We start from the raw sequence: 16244 nt of genomic DNA on the forward strand, positions 1-16244 counted from the left end.
GCTATCAAAGTTTTCGAGATAAGCCAGTACGTGGAGTAACTCTCCTAAGTTAATTCAAACATCGGTACTTCTTAAGCTTAAACAGATAGTCAATTACCTGGTCACATTTTCTTCAACGTCTGGGCAGGTCAGACTCGCCCAGCTATTCCAGCGCCTGACCCTTAAAGATAAAATCTGTAACTAGTATTAAGACCTAGTTTATTGACCTAGTTTATTAGGGGGGAAAAAAAAACATGGCATTTCGAAAACAAAGTCTGGCCTGATCATTTTATGTGTTTTGAAAAAGAATCCTTCAAGTGGCTATAAAAATTATTAGTGCAACATCAAAAATTACAAAATCTATTTTTGGCTGAATTGCATTTGCTCCTTATATGGAGAGCTCCCTGAAGGACGCAGCCGAGGAGATTTAAGAAAAATATTTGCAATAAAGGCAATGATCTCGTCACATGGGCTAATATCCTTTAAGACTAAGAGGAAGCAGCCAAGGAAATTACAGAAATTACTTTTTTCTTCTAAAGCAAAGGTATAGGGCATAACTGTCCTTAACACCTAGTTGAACACGGGCAATGTGATTCAGGAGGGGATGTGAAGACAGAGGGTGAGGCCAGCAGCACTCGGACAGGACACTGTTTGGCCAGACAGACCAACCGCAGGAAGGTCGCTGTGACCGCGCCTGGGTCAACCAGCTAAAAGGTAGGTGGTCTCTCGAGCACGCGGTCTCCTCCAAGTGATGGAAGGATTCCACGCCGTGATGCGGGCATGAGCCGTGAGCTACGTTCACGTGGAGAATCCGGATGGCAGCGTGACGCCGGGCAGAGGTGTGGCTGCTCAGCGTGGGGGTTGCTGCCCCGACAAGGCACCCGGCTCACTGCCAGGGGGTCACACACGGGGTGGGGACAAGTCGCTGCTGCGTCGTTTGTAACGTCTCCCCGCATACCAGAATCAATCAGAAAACCACCTTGGAAACATGTTCTCTGACACCCTCTTCAAAATATTTATAAGGATCAGCTTTATTGAAAGTGAACGCGCAGAGAGAAGGCGGCATGGAGGTGTCTCTCCAGGATCAAGCCCTGGCATAGGAAGACAAGAACGCGCCGGCAGTGGAAGTTACTTATTTTTGCTGAGGGTTCTCTGCTTCTCTGCGTGCTCCACGATCTTCTCCTCCACGTACAGACCCTTCCTCTTGCGCACCGCGTTCATGTACTTCCGGGCCTGGTTCTCGGAATCAGCCTTTTCGCCAAAGTGCAAGTACTCTTCCTCGGTAGTCGGCACCCAGAAGGGGTCGCTGGGAATGACCTTGGAAGAGAAGGGGATAAAACACGCTGGGTCAGGCAAGTGTACTTTCATTTCAGACGGTCTATCAGTCTTAGCTGAAGGATAACAGTGAAGCAATGAACAGCTTGCTAGAAATGGTAACAAGAATGAAGACTCGCAGGAGGTGGGAATGAACGGAAGTGGGATTGACAGAGCCGGTAACACACACGCCCCAGAGCCGTCACTTCACACTAAGGAACAAGGGAAACTCTCCGTTTTGAATAATGTCATAAAAAACCCCTTTCACTAGGATATATCTGGGTACTGGGGTCTTTTCATCAGTTTTGCCTCTGTCCCAGCAAAGACCGACACACATAAGCCCCTTCTTGACGACTCAGCCTTTTGCTCCAAAACTCAGTGCTGTGCCTGGTAAGCCGGACCGCTTGGCTCACGTATCTTCCCCGGACGAGAGGCAGACACAGGCAGCTCCTTCCCTCTTTCCTCTGGGCCCACGGCTGTTCGCCACCCCGCCAGCGAGGAAGACAAGTCCAGGGGCGGGCACGCTGAGGACACTTTCTCTCTGAGGCTGCCACTGCGGGGGACGGAGGGGGCAGAGCTGGGGCGGGGGAAAGCAGCCGAGGTGGAGGGGGCTCCATCGCTCTGTGATGACCAGCATCCAGGTCACGATGCCCACGTAAGTGCCGACCTTGGACACGGACTTTCCTGAGGTCCACGTCCAAGGGACTGACTTCCAGGACAGGACAGAAGGGTGGGGGGACGGTTTCCACTCCCGATGGTTTCCCTCAGGCAGAGAAAGCTCCACGAGCCCAACACTCGTAGCCTCTCTCTGCCTCCTCAGCCCAGAATCTGACTGGTAAGTGTGAGAGGTGGAAACAGACTTGGGGAGCGTGGCCTCTTCCCGCCCCCCCCCACCAGAAGCTGCCCCTGGAGGCACACGGCCTGCCCTGTCCCTTTGTGCCCTTGACAGCGGCCACCCGCCCAGGGCTCCTGCCAGTCCAGCAGGTCTCCTTCTGGAGCACGGTACCCGGCGCTCAGTACCACCTGCGGTCAACACCACATTCTCCACAGTCAGCTTCACCAGCAATGAAGGTGAGAGTCTGACACGAATGTGCCTGATTCTTCTTGTTGTTTTCTCTCGTTTCTCAATTAGGGGAAGGAGGGGGTGGTATTTATTAAGTGGTCTCAAATCCTACACTTCTCAATTTAAAATACAGAAATGAAAGAAAAATATATTTTAAAATAGTTGCTCTTCCATTTACAATTGTACCAAAAGCCCTAAGAGACCAAAGAGGTAAAGGAGTTTCAAAAGATCTCATTTTGTGTGGGCCTCGGACGTGGCCTTCTGAAGTTTGCTCAGCTTGCTGGCCAAGACTCTAGAAACTACAGAACACTTACAAAAGAAATGGAGGAAGACACAAAGAGATGAAAAAACATTCCATGCTCCTGGATTGGAAGAACAAATATTGTGACAATGTCAATGCTACCCAGAACAATCTACACATTCCATGCAATCCCCATCAAAATACCATCCAATTTTTTCAAAGAAATGGAACAAATCATCCTAAAATTTGTATGGAACCAGAAAAGACCCCGCATAGCCAGAGGAATGTTGAAAAAGAAAAGCAAAGCTGGTGGCATCACAATTCCAGACTTCCAGCTCTATTACAAAGCTGTCATCATCAAGACAGCATGGTACTGGCACAAAAACAGACACATAGATCAATGGAACAGAATAGAGAGCCCAGAAATGGACCCTCAACTCTATGGTCAACTAATCTTTGACAAAGCAGGAAAGAACGTCCAGTGGAAAAAAGACAGTCTCTTCAACAAATGGTGTTGGGAAAATTGGATAGCCACATGCAGAAGAATGAAACTGGACCATTTCCTTACACCACACACAAAAACAGACTCCAAATAGAGGAAAGACCTCAATGTGAGACAGGAGTCCATCAAAATCCTAAAGGAGAACACAGGCAACAAGCTCTTCAACCTTGGCTGCAGCAACTTCTTGCTAGACATGTCTCCAAAAGGCAAGGGAGGATGGAGAGGGCACTGCAGATAGGAGGCCGCCTCCTCCCTCCCCACCCCACAGCCACACAAGCCCCCTCCTCACGGGCAAGGGGAGGCAGCTGGTAAATGGAACAGTCACCTGGGCAGCCATCCACAAAGACTGTCTACACTGCAGGAGACTAGTTTTAAGCTGGTTACTGGCGCCCTCCCCTCTCCAGCTGGACAATAAACCCATCACAGAATGTAAAGAAGCTCTATGTTCTTAGCAGGTCTGAGAGGGGCAGTGGCGAGTAAGTTGTTAATCCTGCTAAAAAAGTGACAAATTTTATAAATAGCAAGAAATGAGCTACTAGTTGAGAGACACTAGACTCAGACTGGCCAACTTCAGACCAGAGTCCTTGTTTCAAAAATATAAGACCAGAAGTTTCAAAAGATCTCATTTTGTGTGGGCCTCAGGCATGGCCTTCTGAGGTTTGCTCAGCTTGCTGGCCAAGACTCCAAGGCCTCCTGCACTCACCTCCATCTGCTGGAGGCCTCCTCTGGAGACCTGCTCCGGACCACCCCTCCCGTGGGCTCAGGTGCCCACGCTGTGCTGGGCCCTACAGAACAGCCTCCTCGAGGCATCAGTTCGGAAGAAAAGATGCTGTTTTTGGACTGGTTTACCAGAATTCAACTGCCCAGGGTGAGAATGGTTTTTTGCGATCCCACAGCCTGAAGGGAATGGATTTTCGAGTTCACGGGAAGGCAGGCACCCAAGAAGAAGAAGAAAGGGAAAAAGAGCCCAGAAGGAAAGAGCCTGGGGAGCTCCCTGTCAGTCCCGCGCCCAGCCACCACCAGGACTACGGCCGGCAGGTGGGAAACACTTGCTGGGCACTGCTGTGATCCTAACGGGGTGCTCCTCACGGCGGGTGAGCCCTGGCCCGCCCCGCGGGGTGGCCTCAGGGTCACGCAGCCAACCCCGAGCTCGCGCTGACACGCATGTAGCCCGGCACTGGCTGGGATATTTTTCTTTCTGTGCCTGTTATTAGCTCCTTTTCTTCCTTTTTCATAGAAGGGGCAAAACATAGAAAGAGAAATTATGGGATTGCTGACTTCAAAGGTTTCCTCGTGGAAAATGCCTGTAATCTTATCTCCTCTATTTTTTGAAGCTCTTGCTCTCAAAAGCTCTTGATTGTAAATTATATGGTGGGATAGGACACAAGTGAAAGAAAGTGCCTTGGAGTGAGAAGCCGGAGCTCAACAACTGCGTTATTTCTAAACCTAGCTACGGGGGGAAAACCAAGACAGCCAGAAACGATCAGATCAATGACATTTAATTATAACATCGTTTTCAAGACTTTCAAAGATGTGATGCTTTGGGGAAGAGGACCAGGACAGGTGGCAGGGGGATGACAGAGGACAGCACCAAATTCTTGGCTGTGTTCTTCTTTAAAGTTATTAAGAGACGGACTGTTAATAACAAACTAACGAAGCCAGGAAGTAATTTTTTTAAAAAACCACTATTATTAAGTATGTAAGATTTCTGGCCTTTTTTTTTTTTTAATTGAGAAAGGAGACTGAAAAAAACCATCGTGGTTTTTCACATTAACAAAAACTGCCCATTGGGTAAAAACGTGATGTTGTTACACTGGCTGTTCCTAAATACCCATTCTCGGATGGCACTGGCTGATAGGTGTTTCAGGAGGGCATCCTTAGGCTCGGGACGAGGGGGCTCACTTCTGTGAAGAGCCAGAGAGAAAAGAGTTTGGACGGCAGGCCGCACGGTCCCTGGGGCAACCACTCTGCTCTGTGTGAAAGCCGCCGCAGGAAACATGTACACGAGCAAGTACGGCTACAAGCCAGTGGATTTTATTTACCAAAGCAGGTCATGGGCCATACTTTGCTGACGCCTGATCTAGTCAGAGACGACCTTTCCCAACCTCCTTGTTAGGAGGGCATGATCGAATGTGACCACAGATTGGTTACGGGCAATGGGACATGTGCAAAACCCCATTCGTGTCCCTGCAGGGAGGGAGCATGCCTCCCTCTTCGTGGCTGCAATGCTGGGATGCAGGGGTACGGTGGGGGGCAGAAGCCAAGTGCTGAGAAAGGCAACAAACCAAAGGACCCCAGGCTCCTGCCCGTGAGCCCCCACCATCCCTGGCTGCCGCCCCAGATGCAAAAGAGAAACTCTGCCTTATCTGAGCCACTCTACTCCGAGATCCTTTTCACAGAACAGCCTACCTGCCTATTTGCAATTAGGAAATAATGAAAACTTGACAGATTTTTTAAAAATGCATTTTATAAATCCACTGTCAGGGTTAAGTCCGACTGTAAGGTGATGGTGTATTCTCACAAACAATAGACTATATGAATTCAAACATACAATTCCTCCAATCACGATGCCATTACCCCCGCTGTGAATACCTGCTTTGGATCTTATGTGCAGAGAACCCCAGGGATCACTAACTACACTCTCTGTTCTGAGCAAACACAGGATAACCCGGTCCTGTCAACAGTGTGGGTCAAGGCCATCGTCCCGCGATGGACGACTCATCATCCTTAAGATACTCCGGAGTGTGAGCCGCAGGTTCTAGAAGCAGTTTCCACAATGGTGGCACTGATGAAAAAAGTGTCACTGCTTCAAAGTGGGATGAATCCCTCTTCGGTTCTAAATATCGTTTAGACACACTGCCCTGTAATCACATGTCTGGTCCCTAAACCACGTGGCAGAAGACTGTCATGATGTGTTTCATTAAGAACATCACGAAAACGTATTTACACTACAGATGTGGTTCCTCAGAAGTTCCTTTGATAAATCCATTCCTTCTATTTCTCACTGGTATGTGTTCTTATGCACAAGCTGAGTGCCAAAAACCGAAACCGAAACGGTCAAAGTGTGTATAAGGGGGAAATTACTACCCACTCCCATTCGGAAATGAGCCAATTAGGGTAAATGTTTTAGAGCTCCTGTTTTCTACATAATGTAATGTAGCAATGACATCTATTCAGATATAAACCAATAAAACCACCAAAACCTCATTTAGTTTCTAGACAAAGATACAAAATGCAAGAAAAATTTCACAATAAATCTGTTAGGATGAAGATTGTATTGACCAAAAAAAAAAAAAAAAAAAAGAAACATAAGTGAGAACAACAGTAACTGTGGTTCCATTGAGCTTTAAGAATGTGAGTTCTTTTAAGGAGAAGCAGACTCACATGTGTGAGTCCTGGATTAGCAGCTTCTCTTGTCTCAATTCAGGGGACAGGAACTGCCCAACTACAATCTGCCCCATCAAGTCTGTTTCTCTCAAGTGTCACCTTTCTTTACTCTGCTGATTGACTTGACTATAAAATTCATTTTAAAAAGGAGGTTCTCCCAAGGGGAACCCTCCTACACTGTTGGTGGGAATGCAAGCTGGTGCAGCCACTCTGGAGAACAGCATGGAGGCTCCTCAAAAAGTTGAAAATAGAGCTACCATATGATCCAGCAATTGCACTAGTGGGTATTTACCCAAAAGACACAGATGTAGGGATCCGAAGGGGTACGTGCACCCCGATGTTTATAGCAGCAATGTCCACAATAGCCAAACTATGGAAAGAGCCAAGATGTCCATCAACAGATGAATGGATAAAGAAGATGTGGTATATATATATATACAATGGAATATTATGCAGCCATCAAAAATAAAATGAAATCTTGCCATTTGCAATGACGTGGATAGAACTAGAGGGTATTATGCTGAGCGAAATAAGTCAATCAGAGAAAGAAGTATCATATGATCTCATTGATATCAGGAATTTGAGAAACAGGACAGCAGATCATAGGGGAAGGGAGGAAAAAATGAAATAAGACAAAAGCGGAGAGGGAGACAAACCATAAGAGACTCTTAATCTTAGGAAACAAACTGAGGGTTGCTGGAGTGGTGGGGGCTGGGAGGGATGGGGTGGCTGGGTGATGGACATTGGGGAGGCTATGTGTTATGGTGAGCGCTGTGAATTGTGTAAGACTGATGAATCACAGACCTGTACCCCTGAAACAAATAATACATGATATGTTAATTAAAAAAAAAAAAAGAGGTTCTCCCTCACTTACCACACTCCCCTTTGTGACCTGCGGTGAAACAGGACCCATCTGGCTGATGGAGGTGAGAGAAATAGGGGAGGGGGTCTGGCTGGAGCGGTGCTGAAGGAAGAGCCGGGGACGGGCCACGGGGGCCGAGAGCAAGCCCAGGTGAGCGCGCACCAACGACGGCCCACAGCATCGGCCACCAGGCCACCTGCTCCACATGCTTTATCTCAGGGGGACAAACTCAGCAGGCTCCACAGTCAGCCCCAGCAAGCGGCGGAGTTGGTCTCTGAAACCAGGAGTGGCCCGGAGTGGCCCACACCAGAGCCAACGCCCCTTCTACCAGGCCATGAACCTCCAAGGGAAAAGTGGGCGCTGTGAAGTTATTTCCATTCCCTGTAAAGTGACAACAGAAACTGCTTTCTTACACCAGCCTTTCTACTTACATCCAGTAGTTAAAAAATTCTACTCCAGACCCGAGGCCGTGACTGGACACCTAACAGCGGCTCCCGGCCTGTGACCTGCACTCGTCCCCTGCACTCCTCCCAGCCGCGCGAGCCTCTGGTCTCACCTCTACACAGGTCCCCCTTCAGGGATGCTTTAGGAAGCCTGCTCTGACCTCCCCACCCGCCCCGGGTTACTACTTTCCCTCAAGTGAAAAAAGCAATGTGCTCTCGATCGCCGTCTGCAGTGTTGATTACGGATAAGGTTTGCTCTTCACCTACCTGTACCTACACTGACAGTGAGGTGTTCTCATGAGCCACTTCATCCCACAACACGTGAAAGCCAGAGAAACCCTGAGCCCCCACAACGGGGACTGCAGATGAGGTGACACAAAGGAACTGAAAGCTGTCCCTGGCAGGAAGCAGACCTATCCCCTCTAAACACAAGTATTTTTCCCCCAGAAGAAAAGTTCCTGAGAGTTTCACTTCCAAAATGTCTGTGATTTCCCTTTAAAAATCTATCTTCGAGTGTTGGAGAGGATGCGGAGAAAGGGGAAGCCTCTTACACTGTTGGTGGGAATGCAAGCTGGTGCAGCCACTCTGGAAAATAATATGGAGGGTCCTCAAGATGTTAAAAATAGAGCTACCCTATGACCCAGCAATTACACTCCTGGGTATTTACCCCAAAGACACAGATGTAGTGAAAAGAAGGGCCATATGCACCCCAATGTTCATAGCAGCAATCTCCGCAACAGCCAAACTGTGGAAGGAGCCGAGATGCCTTCAACAGATGAATGGATAAAGAAGATGTGGTCCATATATACAAATGGAATATTACTCAGCCATCGGAAAGGATGAATACCCAACTTTTACATCAACAAGGACGGGACTGTAGGGGATTATGCTAAGTGAAATAAGTCAAGCAGAGAAAGACAATTATCATATAGTTTCACTCATATGTGGAAAATAATAGTGCGGAGGACCACAGGGGAAGGGAGGGAAAACTGAATGGGAAGAAATCAGAGAGGGAGACGAACCATGAGAGACTCTGGACTCTGGGAAACAAACTGAGGGTCACAGAAGGGAGGGGGTGGGGGATGGGGTGACTGGGTGATGGGTATTAAGGAGGGCACATATTGGGATGAGCACTGGTGTTATATGCAACTAATGAATTGTTGAACACTACATCAAAAACTTATGATGAACTATATGCTGGCTAACTGATCATAATAAAAAAAATAAAAAAATAAAAAAAATAAAGTTGCATTCTACACAGAAAAAAAAATCTATCTTCGAAGGGAAACATAGGATTGAATGTTCTGAGTCTTGAATTTTACATGCAGTAAAAAGAAAGAATGAGTATGTGCGTGCGTGTGTGTGTATTACAGGCACCTGTGACCCAAGGATCATTCACTCTGGACGAAAAACAGCCACACGCCTTCTCCCGCGCCACTGGCGGAGGAGAGCCCCAAGCAGGCGACCTGGCGCCGGAGGCCCTGTCTGCGCGGCCCGGTGCCGAGGGCAGGCAGCACGTGGGGACCCGAGGGGCAGGGAAGGGGATGCGGGCTGTTACCTCCCAATGGCTGAACACCAGCTGCGGGCTGGCCAGACCACTCGTCCGCTTCCTGATCTCATCCGCAAAGCCGAAACTCTCAGCGACAGGCAGCACGGCCTTGATGATGAACATGTCTGTCCCTTCTTTCATTTCTTCTTGGAGCACTCGGCCTTCTCTCTTTGACAAGACAGCATAGACCCGACCTGCAAAGCCATACCGCTTTTAAACTCATTGAGCTGCCGCGTCTAGAGCCTCACAAAGACCTGATTACTCACGCCCCCGGAACAACCCACTAGTGAGTAACTTTGTTACCAACCAGCTGGGTGTACAAAAGCATGGACACTTTTTTTTTTAAGTATTTAAAAGTACAACTATAAAAAATTAGAGACATAAAGGTAACAGAAAGTGAAACCAGCCCAAGCGGCATGACCCAAAGGGCAATCCCCCCAACGTGGCATGAGAAGGGGGAGACTCTGCAAAGAACCTTCTGATACAGTGTCACCCATGAGCGGTCTCTGGGCATGAAATCCAGTGAGATGAGTGTGATTGGGCTTTGTAAATATTAAAATATCTTAATAACCATGAGACGTTATTAACAGGACGGTGATAGCGTAAGGCTACTTGGGCCTAGGAAGCAAGCAACTGGCACAGTGACATTTTTATATCAAAAATGAAAACCACACACATAGAGATGCGTGCTCATGTTTTTAAAAACTGCTAACATCTAAGTGGCAGAAGTATTTTATTTCCCTGAAAACGGATGGTCCTTGGCATCTTTAACATCTGATAACAATGTCTCCCGCCACATCCCAGGAACACCAGCAAATCCTCTTGGCTAAAACTCGTATTCCGTCCTTCGGCCCAAGGCTGCCTGATGCTCAGAAGGGAGAGGTCTTCCCCGGGGCTCCTGCAGGAGCACCTCAGGGCACAAGTCTTTCAACCGGTAAGCAGGACAGACTCTGCAAAGAACAGAGACCGAGCATCACACACAGCTGTGAGGAACCGGCTTGGGCCAGCAGACGCTCTGATTAAAGCCTCCCATTTCACCTACCACTCAGAAAAAGTGGTTTTAAGGGTGTAACTGATCTGGGAACACCTTGTCCTTAAAGGTTTACAACGCTGTGGCTGAGCGGGGTGGTTCTCTCCTCTGAGCACCAGCATGGGCCCTGGCTCTCCCTCCCTGGGTGCCGGGGGGAGGCCCTGGGGTGCCTGGCCCACCCAGAACTGCTTGTTTCCAACAAGGAACTGAGGACCCAGAGCCAGCCTTCTGACTGTGAACTCCTCCGACTCAGACTTCCCCCTGGTGGTGGGGATCAGGAAGGACCAAGGCAAACAAAAGGCAGGAGGCCCATTGCGTCATGTGGCGGTCTTAGGAATAAAAAACCCCTAAAAACTCTAATGGGTCTTTCTCAGCTCCAGGTTTAGCTGAAAAATCAAACCACAGTTCTGTTAGTGCTAAACGGCACAGCCTTCCCCCTACTCTCCCCCACCACCTCCCACACTTTCTGCTCCCTTCCGTTTCCTGAGTGCTTGGATTCTCACTTGGTCAACACCTGGGCTCTATTGCTGGCCTGGGCTCAAGTGGAACTGCTCTGTTGACCTGTCACCGTCACTTTCTGATGGCAAATGTCCTTTTCCCATCCTCTCATGATTTCTGTGTAGCTGCAAAGCTACTGACCCATGCCGCTGATGGCTCTCCCCAGCGTCAGCACCGCCCCCCTCAGACCCCAGCCCTATTGGGGACCGATGTCCCCCCACGACCACTCGCTGAGGCTCCGCCTCTCTGAACTCTCCCTGCGGAGACCTGATTCGTTTACCATTTGTGTGCGTTCAACACGGAGGCCAAGCCTGAGCTGCTGAGACTGTCCCTACACCCAGGCCCCCCACCCTGTCACCCTCCGCCCCACGCTGATCACGGAGCCAGGGCACCCCCACCGTGCAAATCCAGCCTGAGATGAAACACCGTCCCTGCCCGTTGTCCACACTAGAAGTCTGTGTTACAGAAACAGAAGAGAGGGTCAGCAGGGAACGGAAGGGTCAGCAAGATCCATCAGAGAGAGATTCTGCTGGCCCTGCTCCAGCTCACCTCCTCCATGTGGTACAGGCCATGCCAGGACCCCCCTCCCCGCTGGGCCACTCCCCAGCCCCAGATCTGCTCCCCTCTAGTTTCTGTTAGCTCCAGTTTCTATCACACGGGACAGTGTCATCCCTGTGGCACAGACCAGCCTGCAAGCTCCTCAAGGACAGCTATCTGGCTTCCTCTTCTCCGCCCCGAACACCCCCCATCTTTCCGTGACAGGCCCTTCACTCCCTGTTCCATCCTGACCCTTTCCTATCTGCGCCACCATGACCTGCTCACCCTGCTCTTGGCATGGGGCACCCAGAACTGAACACACCAATCTGGGTATGATCTGGAAGCTCTGAGACAAGCACAATGACAGCGTGTCTCCTAGAGGCCGTGTGTATCTGCCTGAGATTCCCAGCAGGGGAGAAAACCCTAGTACAACAGCCAGCATGTGTGAACGAGTAACCTTGACCCAGCTAGCTCATTCTAGAAAAGCTTTAGGTGGTTTGCAGAGGTAAATACGAAACAGCGGCGGGGGGGGCGGGGAGATCTACTGAGTGACTGGAGCGGAGACCGCAAGGGGTGGACCAGCGGGGACAAGCCCCACCTGTGCTGCAGAGGCCCCAGCTCCTCCCCTTCCTTCGGGGATCATGCCGGCGGGATCGGATCAATAACTGCAATGGAGGTTGAATGTAATTAATCGTGTAATTTTGAGCCATGCAATTTTAATCCACTAAAACTAAATCCTGAAACTGGGGCACAGTGATGGATCACCGAACAGAGGAAAACAGCTATAAATAAAATCTTCCAAATACATGTGGCTTTCATGACAGGTGCGTCCAATGCCTGGACCCTCTAAACCTGCCACTGCTCTCACTGAGATGTTATGGCAGCCATACCCAGGAGGCCTTGCGAGCATTTGGCCTCTGCGAATACTCCGACTCCCCTTCAACACGACGTCTGCTCCATTATACCTCAGTCACCTGTCCCTGCGCCCAACGATCACGTGTGCCCCGCCGTACTGCATGTGAAGCACCAAGAGGCAAGCGCCCATCAGGGGAAAAATGGCAACAAAAAGGTTAATCAATAGGGGCGCCTGGGTGGCTCAGTCGTTAAGCGTCTGCCTTCGGCTCAGGTCATGATCCCAGGGCCCTGGGATCGAGCCCCGCATCGGGCTCCCTGCTCAGCAGGAAGCCTGCTTCTGCCTCTTCCCCCTGCTCGTGCTCTCTCTCAAATAAAAAAAATATTTTAATAAAAAAAAAGTTAATTGATGGAAACAGGTTGGTCAGGGCTGGTCTTTGAATGACTACACCATAAACTACACCCCAGCCCAAATTCAAGGCCCTCTGGGGCTGCAGCAGCGACCCAGGACGTCCAGCTCCAGGACTGCCAGACCCAACAGCACTTAGACTGAGCGTCCAGCCGAGCAGGAGTGCTCACCACGGCGGCGCACATCCGAGGTCCTCCCACTCCGCGTGTGCGCGGTCCTCCAACCCCCAGCGTGCCTCATCCCACTGCATGGTTAAAGCCCGTTCAGAATCACCTGCTCCACTGAGTCTTCCACGGGATCCCGAGATCAAAACCATCTCTTCACCATCTGAACCTAATTTGCTCTTGGATGGCATTATATACTCTCGTATGTATTTTCTTCTTCTGTAACAGGGCAGCAAGACTGGTCTGTACACTCCACAATCGTTTAAGCTGGAAGTTTGGCAATTAAAGGTATGATTTTTTTTTTTCAGAATTTAGGATAGGAAGCAGCTGTTCAGAGCAATGTTTTCTCTTACAGTAAATAAACAGGAAACAATGCGAATTTCCAATTTGGGGATGATGGGAAGTAAATTATAGCATAACAAGTTGATGGGATGTTATGCAGAGGTTAAAATGAAATCCGTGAATACTAAATAGCCAAATGGAAGCAGCTTATAAAATAAATAAATGTAAAAAGCGAAACATCACACTCCTTCTACCATACGGTTACAGCTATGGGAAGTGTACTATTACGGACAAAGATTGTAAAACAAAGTGGAAAACGACACGCTGATTTCCAAGGAGGAAGGTTTTTCTTTTATCTTGTGGTTTCTGTTATTGCTGGTAACCCTTGTGGTGTAACTTTAATTAAAACACACATGCCGAGAAATCGGTGGGCACTTCTGATTCTTATAAATCAGGTCACACTAACCCCCTTCCCTTTTGTTGCAGAGCGAGCAGACTGCTAAATCAAGCAGATGTGGTTGACAGGATGCAGATGGGCCTCCACCAAACATGAGCTCCAGTGTGTTGTGGACACGGCGGGGAATGTGGGCTCTTCTACGGAGGAACTCAGCCCCGAGTCTGCAGGAAGTGCATGTCAACAAGTTGTCCCCCACCCCCAGCAAGATGGGTCAGCACCCTGATTGCAGCTCTGTGTCCTTACGATGGTCACCAGCAACCCACGGGTTCAGAAAGCATGATGATCAAATCCAAAGTTGACAGGAGGCTGGAAGGCTAATTAATACTGGGACAGAATCAGGATAACTAGGTAAGGACCCACGCTCAACAAGACACAAGTTCCTGTGAGTAAATGCAAGGTTGCACAGTTGGCTCCAACCAACCCACCGTCCAGGGTTAGAGGGAATGCTGAGCAGAAGCTCCTATAAAACCAAGTGGGAACGAGTCCTCTCTAAGGAGGAGGACTCTAAGCCCCGTCGTGGTCTTCAGTGCTGTGCTATAAAGAGAGCCAATTTCACACGTACCTGCTCTAACTGCAAATCATTCCATCCATCACAGCCCGTTTCAAAGAACTATCCCTTTCAAAAAATCTACCCTGTTTCGAATTTTGCTAATCCCAATTTCTCATAAAATTTCACTGGAAGACGTATTTATTCACTGGATTCAACCGTGTTGTGCTTTGTTTCATATAATTAGGCTTTGTCACCTAACTCATCTCTCAAAGCAGGAATTATGCTTAACGGTAGGCATCTATACACGTCCATACATTTTTGTTGAAATGAATTATGAGATGCTGATGAAATGTAAAAAGAACCCTGCGTTTGGAAGGGAAGAGGTTTTTTAAAAGTACACAGTGACACTTACTGAGACTGTTTCTGATACGTTAAGGCATGTATGTTCTCACAATGTGAGCATTTGTCCCTATGGGTAAAAACATAGGGAGGACTGGAGTCGCCGATGCGTGATTAAAACTCTAGAGCTAGCAGAAAAAGTTCTTTTTCATACGTGAAGTTGTTGCCAAAGATAAAAACCATGAGAAGCCAAGAATGAAAGAAGCTGCCAGGTTAGAAGAGGGAATATAAAGACAGACAGCTGAAAAACACAAACAAATTTCACTGTCCAAAGTTAAAAGTTATAGGCGAAGGCACCTGGGTGGCTCAGTCAGTTGAGCATTTGACTCTTGATTTCGGCTCAGGTCATGATCTCAGGGTTGTGAGACTGAGTCCAATGTCGGGCTCTGCACTGAGCATGGAGTCCACTTGAGATTCTCTCTCTCCCTCTCCCTCTGCCCCTCCTGCTCATGCTCTCTCTCAAGTAAATAAATAAAATTTTTTAAAAATCTAAAAAAAAAAAGTTAAAGGCAACTTTCATGGGTAAAAAATGAGAACAGAACCACACCTTTAAGAAAGCAGAGTTTATAGGTGAAGAAGGCCATTTTCTTGGGATCATTTCCCCAGGTACAGTGATTCTGAGATGACTATTTTTCCACAAAATGTCCTAAACTGATCATAAGTAATTCTATCCATTTACAGAAGGATTTCTTGTTTTAACGGTCTGTGTAGAAAGAATTAAGTTTTTAAAAGAGACTAAGGACACTCATTTTGCTAAATAAAAAAGACTTGAACTTGTCTTTTTACTTGTGCCAATTCCTGGAGAATTTAGAGCATCTGCCAGCAAAGCCTGGAAGATCCCTGAATATCTAGGCAAGGAAGCAAAAGGCCTTGGGAACATAGAGGTCTCCTCGTTTCTTGTTCCAGATGAAGGCGGTAATTCAGAAAGAAGGAAAATACAGAAAGTCAGCAGCTGGCCGTACTGACCTTGGGTACTAGAACGTGGCCATCACTACCGAAGAACCTCTCAAAGCACTGAGAAAACGGACGTAAGAGGAGACCCTCACCTCTAAGCAGCTTCACACTGATGAGGACTTCATGCTAATTCAGGAGGAACAATTCCAGACCATATCGAAACACAGTTTCTTCGTAAGGTGGAGGGTGTGCAGCCAGCTAGGTTGCAGAAATGATTAAGAAGGCCGGCCAGTGGCCATGGACCAGAGGCCGTGCACTAACCAATCCACACACACAGGTGCCACGTGGTGGGGTCAGAGGCCCAGCACCGTGGACTGTGCACCAGGAGCAGGCCAGGCAAAGACTGACTTTGCTCCTAAGAGAGAAGAGGACAAATAACCCTGACGATCGAGATCTGTAGCTCTTCCTACAAATGCCAGAACGGAGTGGGACGGCCAGGTGGAGAGAGCCAGGATGGAGAGAAAAGGACAGGATCACAGTGATATTTCAAGGGACTGTCCTAGGGCTGCCTGGTCACGTGCAGGGTCCTGGTGGTGATTTCCTAAAGGAAATGGGAAAGCGGGCACGGAGCACTGACTCAACAGGGATGACTCAACAGTCTGCCTGGAGTGTCGGGCTGATAAATGCCAACAGCTGATCCTGGCTTCATGTGGTACGTGGGAAATTTGTCTTCTCAGAAAGCAAAGGACAAATGCCACTCCCAACGATAATGCAGGAGAGCCGGCAATTTGGGGAGGAGATGTGGGTTCCCATTACTCTCCCAGGAGGGCAGGAGAGGGAAGGACAGGCACAGATGTCCGGGGACCCCGGACTTTCAGAAGGATCATTTCAA

General features: G+C 48.7%; 1 protein-coding gene across 8 annotated transcripts in view; it reads right to left on the reverse strand.

The window, feature by feature from the left end:
• Nucleotides 1-992: 992 nt before the first annotated feature.
• EFL1 (elongation factor like GTPase 1) overlaps nucleotides 993-16244 on the reverse strand; it is a 139000-nt gene continuing 123748 nt past the window's right edge. For 3 of the 8 annotated variants that reach the window (XM_064569794.1, XM_064569792.1, XM_064569793.1), the window contains 2 exons: nucleotides 9350-9534; nucleotides 993-1296 (listed from right to left, as the gene is read on the reverse strand). In XM_064569794.1, coding sequence (XP_064425864.1) covers nucleotides 1108-1296; nucleotides 9350-9534 — 374 coding nt within the window. In that variant the 3' untranslated portion in view covers nucleotides 993-1107. Of the gene's footprint in view, nucleotides 1297-7360; nucleotides 7730-9349; nucleotides 9535-9589; nucleotides 10291-16244 lie in introns of those variants that run through there. The other 5 variants (XR_010404801.1, XR_010404800.1, XR_010404799.1 and 2 more) reach the window with 4 other exon arrangements.

The sequence above is a fragment of the Mirounga angustirostris genome, unplaced genomic scaffold (genome assembly GCF_029215605.1).
Source record: "Mirounga angustirostris isolate CCGP_5_RB_7025 unplaced genomic scaffold, mMirAng1.0.hap1 SCAF_9, whole genome shotgun sequence".
Taxonomy (NCBI): Eukaryota; Metazoa; Chordata; class Mammalia; order Carnivora; family Phocidae; genus Mirounga; species Mirounga angustirostris.